This window comes from Carcharhinus amblyrhynchos, chromosome 7, assembly GCF_965287045.1.
Source record: "Carcharhinus amblyrhynchos chromosome 7, sCarAmb.v2.hapA, whole genome shotgun sequence".
Taxonomy (NCBI): Eukaryota; Metazoa; Chordata; class Chondrichthyes; order Carcharhiniformes; family Carcharhinidae; genus Carcharhinus; species Carcharhinus amblyrhynchos.
Genome location: NC_137330.1, coordinates 86,308,382 through 86,327,443, shown reverse-complemented (window position 1 = coordinate 86,327,443; position 19,062 = coordinate 86,308,382). Strand labels below are relative to the sequence as shown.

At 41.2% G+C, this 19,062-nt stretch overlaps 1 protein-coding gene across 2 annotated transcripts in view; it reads left to right on the top strand.

The window, feature by feature from the left end:
* armc1l (armadillo repeat containing 1, like) overlaps nucleotides 1-19,062 on the top strand; it is a 41,926-nt gene that overhangs the window by 13,365 nt on the left and 9,499 nt on the right. The window contains exons 4-5 of one of the 2 annotated variants that reach the window (XM_080193360.1): nucleotides 14,837-15,029; nucleotides 18,302-18,418. In XM_080193360.1, the coding sequence (XP_080049486.1) occupies nucleotides 14,837-15,029; nucleotides 18,302-18,418 (310 nt within the window). The remainder of the gene's footprint in view (nucleotides 1-14,836; nucleotides 15,030-18,301; nucleotides 18,419-19,062) is intronic. The other variant, XM_080193361.1, reaches the window with a different exon arrangement.

The window sequence follows — 19,062 nt, the reverse complement described above, 5'->3', positions numbered from 1 at the left end:
GACATATATGATGATGAATGGGATGGATGGGATAGAGGTGGAGAGACTCTTCTCGCTCAAAGGACAGTAGGACTAGGGGGCACAGTCTCAAGATAAAGGGGGGTCGGTTTAGAACGGAGTTGAGGAGGAACTTCTTCACTCAAAGGGTGGTGAATCTCTGGAATTCTCTGCCCGTTGAAGTGGTGGAGGTTGCCTCGCTAAATATTTTTAAGACGCGGGTTGACGGGTTTTTGATAGGAGAGGGGATTAAGGGTTATGGGGAGAGGGCGGGAATGTGGAACTGAGCCACAATAGATCAGCCATGATCTTATTGAATGGCGGGGCAGGCTCGAAGGGCTAGATGGCCTACTCCTGCTCCTATTTCTTATATTCTTATGTTCTTTTCTGATTGGCAGGCAGTGACTAATGGGGTACCACAGGATTGTTCTAGACCCCAACTGTTCATATTATATATTAATGATTTGGGTGAGGGAACTCAGGGTGGAGGGGGGAATCCTACCAAAGAATTCTAAGTGCCAAGCAAGTGGAAAAACAAGAGAATCGCATCCATTTTTTGGGCTAGCTCCCAGATGCTATCTTATGGCACTTGGGGAAAATATGATTGTTGCCAGTAGGGGGAGTGGAAAGAGTCTATTCATGCGAGGAAGTCAGCTGCAGACTGCTGGAGGGCATTATTGCGCATGTATACATACACTGTGCACTGGGAGATTGTCATCATCCCATACCCTCACTCCCCCCGCCAACCACTCAGCCAATTGTCAGCCCCTTGATCCATGATGGAGAGTGCGCAGTCTCTAAGGCACTTCTCACACCCTGCTCCTTGGTGGGCACTACCAGGGTGCTAGGCTGGCACTACCAATCTGGTACTGCCCAACGGGCACTGCTCACCCCAGCCCCCAAATACTTGGGGGGAGTCCTAATGGCCTCCAATCCCAAAAATAGTTAGGAGTTGATGATCAATCAATAATGTGAAATGATGACCATATAAATAATGATGAAACTCTGATACTCCAAGACTTAAACTTTTTCTAGCTGACCATAGTTAAATTCAGCACTACTCAAGAGTATGCAGAGCAGATGTTATTGGTCACCTTCTTCTGAAAACATTGTATGTTAAACTATTTCTCCTACTCCAAAAGGTGAAGCACTGCAAGCAAGCAGTAATGGTAGCTTCGGATTAAAATGAACTAATACTTCGGATTTCTGCAAAGCTTTTTACATCCTTGTATGCTTTTTCACAGTCTGTTGCCCGTTTCTATGACTGTTTCACAGAGAGTAAAATATGCGATGGCCCCAATAATGTAGCTAAGTTGGGAACAGATTTGCCATAATAATCACTAAATGTAGAAAGGACCTTAATTGAGTCACACTCAAGATTGCTCGGTATTTTTTTTACTGTCTTCCCAGTACTCTCCTTTTCACCCTGAAGATCTTTGACTTTTTTTTCCCAAACAAATCCAGCCATGCAGCAAGCTGACCTTTTTTTCAAATGTGCCATATATTGCCTGGAATCTCACCCTTCTCAGAAACCCCCCTCTTTTAAAACCACACAAAGAACCTTTTTCTCACAAATCCTTCCTGCACTGAGATTTCAGTTTTTAATCCTGTTGTTGCTTTTCTCCAGCCTTCTATTATTTGAAGTATGAGGATCCACAATTCTTTTCCTACTTAGGATCTTTTCTTTGTGTTCTTGATAAAACAGAACGCTGACTCACCACCAACTTTCTTTTTATAATGTCCTAGCTATGTTAGAGGTTGTGGGTTTTACACAAGAAGAGTAAGACTTGGTTTGCACACATTTAGAATCAAACTAACAACAACAGATTTAGTCAAGGAAGTCTTGCTTGCACAGAGTGGAAACTGAAATTAAAATATGAGCCTCCACAACACTACCAAATCATGTGATCAGCTTTTAAAGCAATCAGCAATCACTTAAATATTTTGATTTATTATTGTCACATGTATTAACATATAGTGAAAAGTATTGAGAAGTAATAAGATAGAGAATCTGGTGAACTGGTCCGGCAACAATAATCTCTCCCTCGATGTCAACAAAACGAAGGAGATTGTCATTGACTTCAGGCGTAAAGGAGAAAATGCCTTTGTCTACATCAATGGGGACGAAGTAGAAAGGGTCGACAGCTTCAAATTTTTAGGTGTCCAGATCATCAACAACCTGTCCTCGTCCCCCCATGCCTATAGTTAGAAAGCCCACCAATGCCTCTACTTTCTCAGAAGACTAAGGAAATTTGGTATGTTAGCTATGACTTTCTATGCACCATAGAAAGCATTCTTTCTGGTTATATCATAGCTTGATATGGCTCCTGCTCTGCCCAAGACCACAAGGAACTACAAAAAGTCGTGAATGTAGCCCAATCCGTCACGCAAACCAGCCTCCCATCCATTGACTCTGTCTACATTTCCCGTTGCTTTAGCAAAGCAGTTAGCATAATTAAGGACCCTATGTACCCCAGACATTCTATCCTCCACCTTCTTCCATCGAGAAAAAGATACAAAAGTCTGAGGTCATGTACCAAACAATTCAAGAACAGCTTCTTTTCTGCTGCTATCAGACTTTAAGTGGACTTACCTTGCATTAAGTTGATCTTTCTCTACACCCTAGCTATGATTGTAACACTAAATTCTGTACTCATTCATTTCTTTCTCTATGATCAATGTGTTTTGTCTGTATAGCATGCAAGAAATATAGAACTGTAGGGAAATAATGTTAAGCATATTGATGAGATTGAAGGCTGATAAATCCCCAAGGCCTGATGATCTAATCCCAGAGTACTTAAGGAAGTGGCCCTAGAAATAGTGGATGCATTGGTGTCATCTTCCAAGACTCTGTAGACTCTGGAAAAGATTCTACAGATTGGAGTGTAGTTAATGTAAACTATTTAAAAAGGAAGATAGAGAGAAAATGAGGAATTATAGACCAGTTAGCAAGACAGTGGGGATTTTCATTCCTGCATCAAAATTGTGAAGCCTCTTTAATTATAAATATATAAAAAGGAAGAGGCTGGCTAGGGTGAACGTTGGTCCCTTAGAGGATGAGAAAGGGGACCTAGTGGTAGGGGATGGGGATATGGCTAAGGTCTTGACTAACTTTTTTGTTTCTGTCTTCACGGAGGAGGACGTGAATAATTTGCCGGGTGTCAGCGATGGAAAGGTGGTAGGACTGGAGGGTCTTAATGACATTACTGTTACTAGAGAGGTGGTGCGCGACAGACTGGAGGGGCTGATTGTGGACAAGTCCCCAGGACCGGATGGAATGCATCCGAGGGTTCTGAAAGAAATGGCGGAGGTTATAGTGGATGCCTTGGTGGTTATTTTCCAGACGTCGCTGGATTCCGGGGAAGTGCCGGAAGAATGGAAAACGGCTAATGTTACGCCGTTGTTTAAGAAGGGTGCCAGGCAAAAGGCGGGGAATTATAGGCCGGTTAGTTTAACGTCTGTGGTAGGTAAAATGTTAGAATCCGTCATTAAGGAGGAAATTGCGAGGCATCTTGAAGGGAATTGCTTGATAGGGCAGACGCAACACGGTTTCATTAAAGGGAAGTCGTGTCTGACAAATTTACTGGAGTTCTATGAGGATGTGTCTAGGGCGGTGGATAGAGGAGAGCCGGTGGATGTGGTCTTTCTGGATTTTCAGAAGGCGTTTGATAAGGTACCTCACAAGAGGTTACTGCAGAAGGTCAGAGGACATGGAGTTGGGGGTAGGGTGTTAGCGTGGATAGAGGATTGGTTGTCAAATAGGAGGCAGAGAGTGGGGGTCAATGGGTGCTATTCGGATTGGCGGTTGGTGACTAGTGGGGTGCCCCAGGGGTCGGTGCTGGGGCCTCAGCTATTTACCATTTATATAGATGATCTGGAGGAGGGAACCGAGTGTAGGGTGTCGAAATTTGCTGATGACACCAAGATTGGGGGAAAGGCAAATTGTGCGGAGGGTGTGGAGAGTCTGCAGAAGGATCTGGATAGGCTGGGCGAATGGGCCAGGAAATGGCAAATGGAATTTAATGTTGGCAAGTGTGAGGTGGTCCACTTTGGTAGGAAGAATGGTAGGAAGGACTATTACTTACGTGGCGAAAAACTGCAGCAGGCGACGGTGCAGAGGGACCTCGGGGTCCTTGTGCATGAGTCGCAAAAACCCAGCCTGCAGGTGCAGCAGGTGGTCAGGAAGGCGAATGGGATGCTGGCCTTCATAGCGAGGGGGATTGAATATAAAAGTAGGGAGGTCTTGCTGCAGCTGTATAGGGCATTGGTGAGGCCGCAACTGGAGTACTGTGTGCAGTTTTGGGCGCCGCACCTGCGCAAGGATATTTTGGCCTTGGAGGGAGTGCAGAGGAGGTTTACTAGGCTGATACCGGAGTTGAGGGGGTTGAGATATGAGGAGAGGCTGAATAAACTAGGCTTGTACTCGTTAGAGTTTAGAAGAATGAGGGGAGATCTCATTGAGACGTATAAGATGATGAATGGGATGGATAGGATAGAGGTGGAGAGACTCTTCCCGCTCAAAAAAGACAGTAGGACTAGGGGGCACAGCCTCAAGATAAAGTGGGGGGCAGTTTAGAACGGAGTTGAGGAGGAACTTCTTCACTCAAAGGGTGGTGAATATCTGGAATTCTCTGCCCGTTGAAGTGGTGGAGGCTGCCTCGCTAAATATTTTTAAGAGGCGGGTTGATGAGTTTTTGATAAGAGAGGGGATTAAGGGTTATGGGGAGAGGGCGGGAAAGTGGAACTGAGCCACGACAGATCAGCCATGATCTTATTGAATGGCGGGGCAGGCTCGAAGGGCCAGATGGCCTACTCCTGCTCCTATTTCTTATGTTCTTATGTTCTTAATAGCCAGTTCCATTGACACTGCGATTTCTACTGCTATCTCTAAAATCAAAGCATTTTTGAGAGTGCTAGAGTCCATTATAAAAGACTTAATAATAGAGCACTTAGAAAACAATAACAACATTGGAAAGAGTTAGAATGGATTTACGAAGGGGAAATTATACTTGAGAAATCTACTGGAATTCTTTGAGTATCTGAGTAGTTGATGAGGGGGAACAAGCGGATGTGGTTTATTTGGACTTGTAGAAGGCTTTGGACAAGATCCCACAGAGATTAGCGTGTAAAATTAAAGTGCATGGGATTGGGGTAATGCATTGAGATGGGTAGAAAACTGGTTGGCAGACAGAACAAAGAGTATGAATAAATGGGTCTTTTTCCAAATGGCAAGCAGCATTGTTTCGGTTCATAGGGCTAGTTGTCCTTCTTAGGGTAACTGTTTCTTTTAGTTAATCCAATTATAACTACTCCATTTATTAACAAAATTCGTTTTTAATGCCTTTTTAATGAGGAGAGACTGAGGGATTTGGGGTTGTTTTCGCTGGAAAGAAGGAGGCTAAGAGGGGATCTTATTGAAACATATAAGATGATTAGAGGTTTAGATAGGGTGGATAGTGATAGCCTTTTTCCTCGGATGGAGAAAGCTAGCACGAGGGGGCATGGCTTTAAATTAAGGGGGGGTAGTTATAGGATGGATGTCAGGGGTAGGTTCTTTACCCAGAGGGTGGTGAGGGATTGGAATGCCCTGCCTGCTGCGGTTGTAAATGCGCCTAGTTTGGGGGCGTTTAAGAGATCTGTGGATAGGTTTATGGACGAAAAGGGATTGGTTTAGATTAGTGGGTCAGTGTTTTTTTTAAAAAACCTGGTCGGCGCAACATCGTGGGCCGAAGGGCCTGTTCTGCGCTGTAATGTTCTATGTTCTATATTAATGTTTGGACAGTTTGTATTCACAATTCTTAAACCTTGGTGCAAATAATTCAAATAGTCATTCTTCACAAAAACAGACCACAGTTCTGGGCACAGTGTTTCCCATTTTCAAACTCTAGGTCAGATTGAGCAGTGTGTGCTCTTTTAGGTGTCTTAGTCCTCTGCCTACATGAAATGCTAATACACTAAGTAGTGCTATGAGCATTCAACATTTCTTTATCTTTTTCCATGATGAAGTGCTGCTCCAGTATTCATCTTTACCTGGGAAATCTTTGACTCTGCAGCTTAACTGTTTCTTTGAAGCTGGCATATACCTTCTGTGCTTCTCTACCATATGCCTTTTTTTGTCTTGATCCCCAAGATCTTTCAAAAGATTTGGGCAGATAAGGTATTGTGAAAGTTGGCATTCTACACTCAGAACTCTAGCAGTGTCTTACAACTCTTCTTTCCATCCTGAAAAACATTCATCTAAGATTTCTGTCTAAAGTAGATTCTAAGTCCACCTTTACTAGGAAATTGATATCCATTCTTTTATTTCCAGTTCACTCTACTAAGGATGTTTCCACTGTTTGCTTATTTAACTTTCAGGATCAGCCATACTAACTCTTTATAGAAATGCTATCAGTTTCCTGCAATCTATGGTTCTGTGAGGCAGGAAAATTATATCCTAACAGAGGAGATCCTTTGAAATAGAACATAGAACACTACAGCACAAACAGGCCCTTCGACCCACGAGTTGCGCTGATCACATCAACACCTATCTATAACCCCCAATCCCATAATACCCCATATACTCATCCGGAAGTCTTTTAAAAGACCCCAGTGAGTTCGCCTCCACCACCACTGACGGCAGCCGATTCCACTCACTCACCACCCTCTGAGTGAAAAACTTACCCCTAACATCACTTCTGTACTTTCCTCCCCGCACCTTAAATCTGTGTCCTCTCGTAGCGACCATTTCAACCCGGGGAAATAGCCGCTGAGAATCCACCCTATCCATTCCTCTCAACATTTTATAAACCTCTATCAGGTCGCCTCTCAACCTTCGTCTCTCCAGGGAAAAGAGACCCAGCTCCCTCAACCTAACTTCATAAGGCATGCCTCCCAGTCCAGGCAACATCCTTGTAAATCCCCTCTGTACCCTTTCAATAGCTTCTACGTCTTTCCTATAGTGAGGCGACCAGAACTGCGCACAGTACTGCAAATGAGGCCTGACAAGGGTCTTATAAAGTGTGTTAGGAAGATCTTATATTGTAAGTTAACTAGAAGAACAATCCTTTTTTGTGAAAATAATTGCTTGGATTGTTTGCCACGGATGATTTGTAGTTTAGCAAAGATGACCATGAATATCTTTTGCAAAGCTAAAGTTTTGTCCCTCTAAGTCACTATTGAATCAAAGTCCAGTAATACATGAAAGTTTCTATCTGATAGGTTCCTGTTGGGAAAAGAATCACCCTATGACAGAGCACAAAGGCCTTCATTTGGAAAAGGAGTGTGGAGGTTTGGGGATACTATTCTTATTACGTTCTCGACATGACAATTTCCTTGCTTCAAAATATGAGAGAATTTTTCCATCACAAAGACATATTTTAATATCAAAACCTGATAAAGGATGTCCATCCAAAACCTTTACCTATGTTTTTCCATTTCCAATGTGGATCTCCAATGTTTTTTAGTATTTTCTGGGAGATTTTCAGATTTATAGCAATTACAATTTACTTTACTTTTACTGTCACTTTAATACTATGCAGGAATCACAGAAGAAATAACTTGTATTATTATGAAGTCCTGTTATGCCCTCAGTGCATCCGATAGGTAATTGCAACCATTGGCATACTGTTGAAGTGAACCTAATTTGCATAATTAAGTGCCACAAATATTAATAGTTGAGGGAAGAATTTAGGCTGGGATAGCTGAAAAGCTTGATGTACGACAAATGCCTGAATATTTTATCAAACGCGTTTAACTTGTCATCTGAAAAATCTCAACTAAAACACCATCAACAATGCAGAATATCCTCAGTGTTGCACTGAACAGCTTGGATTATATGTTTAAAATTTAAATATATTAAGAGAAAGTATGGCAAACAATATGTATGAGAAAAGTTTGAAATTACATAATGCTTTCCATGATCATTGAATGTCCCAAAGTGCATCACATCCAGTAGTTCACATTAGAAGTGTAGTTATCTTGTTATGTAGGCAGACGCAAGCTAATTTATGTACAACAGTGTTTCACAAACAGCAGTGGGATGAATGACCACTTTGCCTGTTTAAGCCCTGAGGAAAGTAAATTTTTATGCCAGAGTTTGGCTCTCTTTTCTTCCTCTTTGATCACTGTTCTGCAGAAAAGTTTATGCAATCAGTTTCCACCTGTTTTGCGTGGATGTTGGATAAGATACTACGCCACGCCACGGCATGGTTTGCAGCACGTTAACTCTTGCACCAATGTCAATTTGTCCCCTTTTAAGTGAGGCCTTTAGAGTCTTAAACTATTTTCTCTGTCCGCCTTAAGATTGGATCTTTATGTTGTGAAAGGAGGATCTACTTCCTCTTATTACTTGGCATGCGATGCAGTGTCAAGACCAGCAGAGTTGATTTTGCACACCAAGATTGTGATGCTGGAGGAAATGGCTTTGGTGAGGATGCTGAAATTTATTCTGTCCTTAAATCTTAGCTTTGAGTATCTTGCAGAGACATTGCTGATGAAAATCCTGCAGTCTAGAAGTGACCCAAATCTCACTGTCATATAGAAGAGTAGTGACAACAACAGCTTTATAATCAAGTGCATTTGTTCTCATACGGTGTCTCAGTTGCACAACTTTAGGAAAGCTGCTCTGGCACAGCTAATCTTTTGAGAAAAATAACTGCTAAGATATGAGCAGCATTCAATGACTTCTAGAGCTTCCCCATTAATGACAGCACCTAAGAATGTAGGTGCTGGTGTGTGCTTGGGGAGGGCGTGGATTGTGGTGGCTGGTGGATGCTTCTGGTCTTGCTGAAAATGAGTTATGAAAACAAGCCTTTTGTACGTGAAGAAAATGAGAGTGATCTGAATGTCAAGAGGTATGGAGACAGCGTGGGAGTATGGTGTTGAGGTAGAATAGTGGTTGCCGCATGCAGCTCATCAGGGTTCTGAGTGCAGCCCATGAGACATTTTGATAACAGCTGTCCACATGCAGAATTGACACATTCCATTGGTTTCCATCCATGAGTTTTACTTGAACTTCCTTCTCCCAGCTCCTACTGGTTTAATTGAAACACAAGGGCATGTGAAGTGAGCTTCATGCTGATTGCACACATTGACTGCAAGAGCCGTGCACTCCCTCTGCATTCAATCAAGCAGAATTATTTTATTTTTAACCAGTTGAAGTTGATAACTGTTCTATTAATATGTGAATGACTAAACATTTTCTATAATTTGTTATTAAATATTTGGTGTGTGTTAAACATATTCAATCTTATTGAAGCGTGATAGTTATGTTGGGTATATAAAACAGATCCTTAGCCTGTTAAGATTGAAAAACCTTCATGTAAAAGTTGGTCACAAATTAAATCTTGATTAGGCTGAGATAGATAATGGAGAAAATCGCATCACTTCCTCAATGCCTGTCAGGATACAAAAGAATTTGGTCTCCAATCCATTGCAAAGGATGGAGTCCGAATCGTAGTGAGCACATCCAAGTCTCTGGAAAATTTTCCAGAGGGAAAGAAGATTTACTGCAAAATCCAGTTGATAAATTCTACTTTTAGGTACTCTTTTGTTTCTTGCCAGGTCAAAGAAGTGATTGTGCTAAAAAAATGGATAAAGTAAGGATGAGCACAAAAAAACTGAAGTAAAAACAACGCAGAAAATTTCACTTTATGTTAATCCAGCCTTATATGTATGGGCTGGATTCATGCAGATATCTATAGGTTTTACTGTTCAATTATTGAAAGACATTGAAAATTGATCAGGATTAACATTTAGAAGCTTCATCCTGACCTTGACACACAGAATGGCTGGGTGTACATATAATCTTTGCAATACAGTTTTATGTTTATGTTTGATATTTTTCTCTCCTTCATTACCTTATTTTGTTAAGAACACAGCTAATGATAAGCACTAGGGTTTTCCAAACCGCAGAAAGGAATTTGAAACACTTGCTCTCCACTCTGCACTATACTTTTGTGATTTGGTATAATATAAGGAAAGATGATAAAACCAAAGAAGGATGTCCCTGACATCTTTGTGATGATTTTAAATAAAACAAATGTTTATTAAACAATAAAATACACAATACAAAGTCAACTATAAATAAATGCACCTGACTAACTGGCTGTATACAGTATCCATAAATTTAAGCATTCCAAGTCCCCATATCTCCCTAACTTCAGCATCAACAACATCCTATAGGTTTTAAAAACTATAAATAAAATTCAGTGATAGTTACCACACCAGGCATCTTTCTCAGAGTTGTTTTTGCCCTAGGGTAGAAAAGCTGGTTGTTCAAACAAGCTTTTCAATTATGCAACTTGTAGGGCATTCATGCACTTTCCCCTGCTCTGGGCTGAATTCTCAAAACAGCTAACTTGCATAGGTTGAAACTGATCCTGATATATGGACTGGTATTCTCCAACCTCGCTCATGGCTGGGATTATCTGAACCCACTGCTATGCAGAGATTTGGCTTGAGCACCAAATTTTCCATTCTTGCTGATAGCAGTAGCAGGGTATGTGAAACCAGAGAATTTGATGTTCCCTCATTTGAACTCACCTCCTCTGGAGTCACTTTTAATTACCTTCGTTTTGAGCATCCACCTTTCAGAATGCAATTGTGAAATTCACACCTCACTTCCTCCTTTGAACTCCATTTTACTCAAACCCTTGACATTATATTCCTCATTGTTACCAACTTGCCTGTTTCCAGGGGTGCTAGTCTTAACACATCAAAAGCATTAGTTCCATCAACTAACCAAACTCTCTCTATCACTATGCAGCTTCTATTCTAAAATAGTTTAAAAATATATACCCAACATAACATACTTGAGTTACTGGACTGCCTTGATTTTCATATTATGATGATTTCTTGACACCTTTTGCTCTTCATTTGGTACATCATCAGTAACTGTGCACATGAACAGGTGTGTTCATTACAATTCTAAAACTAGCTGAAAGGAGATGTGTGAGATCAGACTTTTCCATTTCTCCCCTTAAGGATTTTTCATTTTCCCCTTGGAGAAAACATCTGGCCTCTTGGTGCCACTCCACAGAAGTGTTAGAACAAAGAACAAAGAAAATTCCACCCTCCACACCTGCACCAACCTTGCTGCCTGACAGAACTAAAGCCCCCTACCCTTCCGGGGACCATGTCCCTCTATTCCCATCCTATTCATGTATTAATCAAGATGCCCCTTAAATATCACTATCATATTTGCTTCCACTGCCTCCCCCTGCAGCGAGTTCCAGGTCCCACTTCGTACATCTCCATTAAACTTTGTCCTTCACCTTAAACCTATGCCTCCTAGTAACTGAGTCATCCATTCTGGGAGAAAGCTTCTGACCATCCACTCTGTCCATGCCCCTCATAATCTTGTAGACTTCTATCATGTGGCCCCTCAACCTCCGTCGTTCCAGTGTACCCTCTCAAAGCCTCCATATCCTTCTTGTAGTGTGGCGACCAGAATTGGACTTTATGTTCCAAGTGCGGCCTACTAAGGTTCTATAAAGCTGCAACATGACTTGCCAATTTTTAAACTCAGTGCCCCGGCCGATGAAGGCAAGCATGCCATATGCCTTCTTGACTACCTTCTCCACCTGCATGGCCACTTTCAGTGACCTTTGTACCTGTACACCCACAACCCTCTGCCTATCAATACTGTTAAGGGTTCTGCCATTTACTGTACATTTCCTACCTATATTAGATCTTCCAAAATGCATTACCTCACATTTGTTTGGCTTAAACTCCATCTGCCATCTCTCTACCCAAGTCTCTAACCGACCTATATCCTGCTGTATCCTCTGATGGTCCTCATCGCTATCCGCAAATCCACCAACCTTTGTGTCGTCTGCAAACTTACTAATCAAACCTGTTATATTTTCCTCCAAATCATTTATGTATATATTATAAACAGCAAAAGTTCCAGCAGTGATCCCTGAAGAATGCCACTTGTCACAGTCCTCTATTCAGAAATGCATCATTCCACTGCTACCCTCTGTCTTCTATGACCAAGCCAGTTCTGCATCCGCCGTGCCAGCTCACCTCTGATCCCATGCAACTTCACCTTCTGCACCAGTCTGCTATGAGAAACCTTGTCAAAGGCCTTACTGAAGTCCATGCAGACAATATTCACTGCCTTACACTCATCAATCATCTTTGTCACTTCCTCAAAAAACTCAATCAAGTTAGTGAGGCACGAGTTCTCCTTCATAAAACCATGTTGCCTTTCGCTAATATATCCACTTATTTCCAAGTGAAAATAAATCTTGTCTCGAAGAAGCCTCTCTGATAATTTCCTTACCAGTGAGGTAAGCTCACCGACTGTAATTACCTGGATTATTCTTGCTAGGCTTCTTAAACAAAGGAACAACATTGGCTATTCGCCAAGCCTTTGGGACCTCCCCTGTAGCCAGTAAGGATACAAATGTTTTCTCTCAAGGCCCCAGCAATTTCCTCCCTTGCCTCAGTATTCTGGGACTTGTCTATCTTAATGTTTCTCAAGAAACCCAATACCTTCTCCTTTTGACCTCAACATGACTCAAACTATCTATACACTCTTTCCCAGATTCATCATCCACCAAGTTCTTCTCTATGGTGAATACTGACGCAAAGTACTCATTTATCTGGATGGATTGAAAACTGGCTAGGCAACAGGAGACAGAGAGTCGTAGTGGAAGAGTCCTTTTCTAGCTGGAGGTCTGTCACCAGTGGTGTGCCGCAGGGCTCAGTACTGGGACCCCTTCTATTCGTATTATATATAAATAACTTGGAAGAGGGTGTACATGGTGTGATCAGCAAGCTTGCGGATGACACAAAGATGGCAGGATTGGCGGATAGCGAGGAGGAGTGTCAGGTGACACAGCAGGATATAGATAGGCTGGTATATTGGGCAGATAAATGGCAGATGGAATTTAATCCTGATAAATGCGAGGTGATGCATTTTGGAAGGAATAATGCAGGGAGGAGTTGCATGATAAAGGGTAGACCAATTAAGAGTATAGAAATGCAGAGGGACCTGGGAGAGCAAGTGCACAAGTCTCTGAAGGTGGCAACTCAGGTGGAGAAGGTTGCAAAGAAAGCTTACGGTATGCTAGCCTTTATAGGAAGGGGTATAGAGTATAAGAGCTGGCGTCTAATGCTACAGTTGTACAGAACGTTGGTTAGACCACATTTGGAGTACTGCGTCCAGTTCTGGTCACCTTACTACCGGAAGGATGTGGAGACCCTGGAGAGAGTGCAGAGGAGGTTTACCAGGATGCTGCCTGGCATGGAAGGACTGGGTTATGAGGAAAGATTCGGTAAACTGGGGCTCTTTTCCTTAGAAAGACGGAGATTAAGGGGGGAATCTGATAGAGATGTATAAAATAATGAAGGGTATAGATAAACAGTGGTAGGCTTTTTCCTAGAGTGGAGACAAATACCACAAGGGGCCACGAGCTTAGGGTGAGGGGGGAGAAGTCACACAGAGGGTCGTGGGGGTATGGAATGCACTACCAAGTAAGGTGGTGGAGGCAGGCACGCTGGACTTGTTTAAGGTTTACTTAGATAGGCACATGAGCGAAACAGGGATGGAGGGTTATAGGAGATGGTTTTAAGTAAGGGTCAGAGCCTCGGGACGTTACTGGAAATCTAATGCTACATGTGTTGATGTTTTGTCTCTTTTACTCCGCAGGTGCATCGGTCCACCTTGTTGTCTAACGAGGGGCACGCACACGGTGGGTCGTGCGTGGGCTGCTCTTGGATGTTTCGAAAGTGGCCTAGTACTTCACGTCGTTTGCGTATGCTTAAAACTGGACCAGCAGATGGGCACCACAACAGCTCAGTAACTATCACTGCTAGCTGTGCAGATACATGGATTTGGGCCAGTGTCTGTGGGAGTTTGCGCATTCTCCCTGTGGTTGCGTGGGTTTCCTCCGGGTGTTCCGGTTTCCTCTCACACCCCAAAGATGTGCTCTTAGGCTGATTAGTGTAACAAATTGTCCCTAAATTATTCTCCAATGGGGGTACCATAAGCATAGACACGGGTCGAGGGAGGTGTAGGAAAAATGCATTGTTAATATGGCGGCGTGGGCTCATTGGGCTGAAGGGCCTGTTTCTCGTGCTGTGTTGTTCTTTGTTTGTTAATGCCTCACCCATTTCCTCTGGCTCCACGTATAGATTCCCTTCCCTGTCCTTAAGCGGACCAACTCTCTCCCTGGCTACCCTCTTGCTCTTTATGTACGTATAAAAAGCCTTAGGATTTTCCTTAATCCTGCTGGCTAATGATTTTTCATGACCCCTTTTAGCCCTCCTCACTTCTTTCTACTTTAGTTGTATTCCACACTTGCATCATGTGTGCCCAGCCTCCTAGCTTTGACAAGTGTTTCCTTTTTCTTTTTGACTAGGCTCACAATATCTCTTGTCATCCAAGGTTCCCAAAACTTGTCATACTTATCCTTCATCCTTACAGGAATATGCCGAATCCCTATCAACTTACACTTGAAAGCCTCCCACATGCCAAATGTTGATTTGCCCTCAAACCTTTGCCACCAATCTACATTCTTCAGTTCCTGGCTAATATTGTTATAATTAGTCTTTCCCCAATTTAACATCTTAACTTGAGGACTAGACTTTCCTTTATTCATCAGTATCTTAAAGCTTACTGAATTGTGGTCACTGTTCCTGAACTGCTCCCCTACTGAAACGTTGACCATCTGGGCGGGCTCATTCCCCAACACCAGGTCCAGTCTGTTGTTGGGATCAATGTGTATAATTATATCGTATGAATACTAATTTTTATTGCACACAGTCTAGAACAAGCTACTGTTTATTTAGTTTAAAGAATTGTGAATGTGCAATGCTCAACTTACATAATTGCCTATTTTTGTAACAGGGATTACACGTCAGAAGGCATCAGGATTTTAGCAACTGAAATTTATGAACTGTTGAAGAAGCCTGTGCAGACTACCAAAATGAGAATAAATAATCCTAGCAGCACAAGAAAAGTGCAGGCTCAGTTCTTCATTAACAGCACAAGCAAGAAAGCAAAAACAATCACTCTACAAATAGATGGACTACATAACATGGTGAGAATTCACTGAATTATCAATCCTTTCACAAATACAGAAATTTAAATGATGGGTTTGGGCAAGATGTGCAAATCCCACCATTGTTTTTTGTTTTCAACTATGAATTTATTCCTGCTGTAACCATCACTGATGGCAATAACTGTGGCTGATCAAATCCAGGTCACCAGGGAAGTTGAACTGAATAAGATTTGATCCTGGAAACTATACATAATTTTTTTTAAGAATGACATTTTGTGGATTGATTGCTGATATTGCTGAAATGTGATTTTATGGGTATTGACTTTAATATCTTTGCAAATAAAAATTAGGTTTTTGGATAACAATTTAAAGAGAATTAAACTAGAAACCAATATTAAATGTGCATTTTTTTTCTCTATGCTGCGTTTGCCCTGTTTTACTCCGGTTTCCTCCCATAGTCCAAAGATTTGCAGGTTAGGTTGATCGGCCATGCTAAGAAATTGTCCCTTAGTATCCAGGGATGCGTAGGTTAGAAGGATTAGTGGGTATAATATGTAGGGATGTGGGGGTAGGGCCTGGGTGGGATTGTGTTCAGTGTAGACTCGATGGGCCGAAGGGCCTCTTTCTGCACTATAGGGTTCTATGGTTCTATGCAGGTACACATGTTTTTAATACTTAGATGTTGTAGATTGTTCAGAAAAGTGTGTGGAGGATGATTCGAGAGCCTGTGTTAATGGAAGAGAATCACAGCTCTGGCTCAGTGGTTGCACTCTCACCTCTATCAGAAGATTGTAAATTCAAGTTCCCCTCCAAAGACTTAAATGTAATCTAGACTGGCACTTTTATGTGGAACCAGCAGAATGCTGTACTATCTAAGATGCTCTATCTGGCTTTCAGGTCAATTAATTAGATCCCATGGAATTATTCAGATAGGTGGGTAGCTCTCTTGGTGTGCTAACCTTATTCACAAATTTCTGCCACATTTTTGTATAACACAATGATTATACTTAAAAGAATTTAATTGCCAGTAAAGCTCTATGGGATGACCTGAGGTTTTAAAACTTGGCCTAAAGTTTGGTTCCTCTCTCAGTATCCGAATCCTAGACTTCCTAACACACAGATCACACTCAGTAAGAATAGGCAATGACACCTGCTCCATGATTATCTTCAACACTGGTGTCCTGGAAAGCTGTGTCCTCTGCCCCTTACTGTACTACTTATGAGTGTGTGGCCAAATTCCGCTCCAACTCTTGTTTTCAAGTTTGCTGATGATACCACCGTAATGGGACGGATCTCAAATGAAATGGAGTACAGGAAAGTGATAGAGAATCTGGTGAAATGGTGTAGCAACAATACAATAATCTCTCCCTTGATGTCAATAAAACAAAGGAGATAGTCATCGACTTCAGGAAATGTAGTGTAGGACGTGCCCCTGTCTACATCAATGGTGATGAAATGGAAATGGTAGAGAGCTTAAAGCTTTTGGGTGTCCAGACCAACAACAACCTGCCCAGGTTCCTCCATGCTGATGCTATAGTTGAGAAACCCAATGCCTGTACTTTCTCAGGACGCCAAAGAAACTTGACATGTCTGCTACGACTCTCTCCAGTTTTTATAGGTGCACCATAGAAAGAAGCTTTCCGGATATATCACCACTTGGTGTGGATCCTGCTTTGACCAAGATCACAAGAAACAACAAAGTATTGTGAATGTAGCCCAGTTCATCACGCAAACTAGCCCCCCATCTATTGACTCAGTCTACACTTCTCCCTGCCTTGGAAAAGCAGTTAGCATAATCTAGAACCCCACGCAACCTGGACATACTCTCTTCCACATTCATCCGTTGAGAAAAAGATGCAAAAGGCTGATGCCATATACCAGTCGATTCAAGAACAGCTTCTTCCCTGCTGCCATCAGACCTTTGAATGGACCTACCATATATTAAGCTGATCTTATTCTACACCCTATCTGTAACCTCAATGCTATGTCCTACACCCTCCTTTCCTTTTCCCCATGTACTCTATGAACAGTGTGTTTTGTCTGTATAGCACACAAGAAATAATACTTTTCACTGTATCCCAATATATGTCATGATGTGGGTATGCCGGCGTTGGACTGGCGTAAACACAGTAAAAAGTCTGACAACACCAGGTTTTAGTCCAACCTATTTATTTGATAATATACTCACTAGCTTTCGGGGTTACCCCCTTCGTCAGGTGAATGGAGAGTTCTGGCCTCAGACAGAGCATATAAAGCACAGACAGTTTAGAGATTACTGATTAAAATCTCTAAACTGTCTGTGCTTTATATGCTCTGTCTGAGGCCAGAACTCTCCATTCACCTGACGAAGGGGGTAACCCCGAAAGCTAGTGAGTATATTATCAAATAAATAGGTTGGACTAAAACCTGGTGTTGTCAGACTTTTTACTCCCAATATATGTGACAGTAGCAAATAAAATCAAAAAAGCGATACAGGAGAGCAATTCCTTTGATTTTGCAGGGTTTTCTGTAAGTTTTTATGAGATCTTTAAAATAACTAGTTATTAAAATAAATAAATCTTTAAAATAACTAGTTATAACTAATTATGGATAATTTTCCAATTTTATTCCAAGCAGGGACCCTTTGCCAATGAACAATGCAGATGATAAATTCAGGTGTGCATGATTTTCTGACCATCAAAATTAGTGGTCAGAAGATCATACACAAGTGAGAATAAATAAGACATGTGGTTCCGTCATGATATAAATCTACAACTGGATCAAAATAACAATCAACAATTTTTAAAATTAGTATCAGTGTCAAATTAAAGTGAATATGATTCACAATGATTAAAAATTGCAGGCATACTGGCCATTTACATGTTCTTGGTAAATTATTCATTTGTAAAGGTGATTGTCTTTAATAGGGAGATTTCTAGACTATGTTAAAAGGTGTAGAATTACTTAAATAAATGGAGAAGACAGTCAGCTTAATGATGTTTTTAAACACTAGCCACCAGTAACAGAAGAGCAGTATCTTGACTTCAGTTTCCTCCTAAACTTCAGATTTTTAAATTTATAAAAATGTATGGCACATGTTGAAAATCAATATAAATTATTTATGGACATTAACTGAAGTACTCGTGATTGAGTAGAAGTGGAAATTGGTGTCAGTTTCTGCACTCAATTAATTATTAAAATCAGAGGCTGGGCTTCCTACAAGTCATATTGTGCAGGAGCATTTCAATAATTTATTGTCTCGTATCTAATTTTGTTTTGTAGCGAGGAAATGAAAATTGTGTAGGTTGTAATCTTTTTTTAATATTATGCAGGACAGCCGAGATATCTGTGAAGAAGCTTTATTGCAAGTTAATGGTGTCATTAGCTTTACATTTCAAATGGCTCTCCAGCGTTGTGTGATCAGAATCTATTCTGATCTTAAAATCGAGGTGAGGATTTTAAGAACCTTTTATATGCAGAGGATGTTTTTGGTAAATTAGCACAAGGGAAATAAAAGTATAGTTGAATTTGATAAATTGCTCATGTTGCCTTGGTACATTGTATATAACAATGTAGGAGAGGAGTAAAAGACTATTGGAAAGGCAACGAGGAACTACAAACTTAAATTATCAAGAAACGTTCATGAAGAAAGGGAGTTAGGATGAGACTAGGACCAATAAGATGGTCCAGAGAAAGTCACAGGTAGCAATAGCGAAATGGTACAAATATTAAACAATTATGCCATTGTATTTATCAGGGAGACAAATGAGATGGACATGACATCAGAAGATGAGATTTAAACAGGGATATTACATTTATTAAACTCAGATAATATCCCTGATCAAATGGATTGCATCTATCCATTTTAAGAGTCTAGGAAAGAAATTGCAAAGATGAAGGTGCTATTACAAATGTATAATAATTATGTTGAAAAAGTTGTAATGTCAGAGGGCTGCTCCCTTCTTAAAAAGAGGTATAACATACCTGGGGAACTACAGACCCATTAGCTCAACTTCAGTTGTAAGAAAAGTATTGAAATCCCCATTAAAAAAGGAAATAGAAAAAGGTTTAGAAACCAAAAAAAAATGAAGTA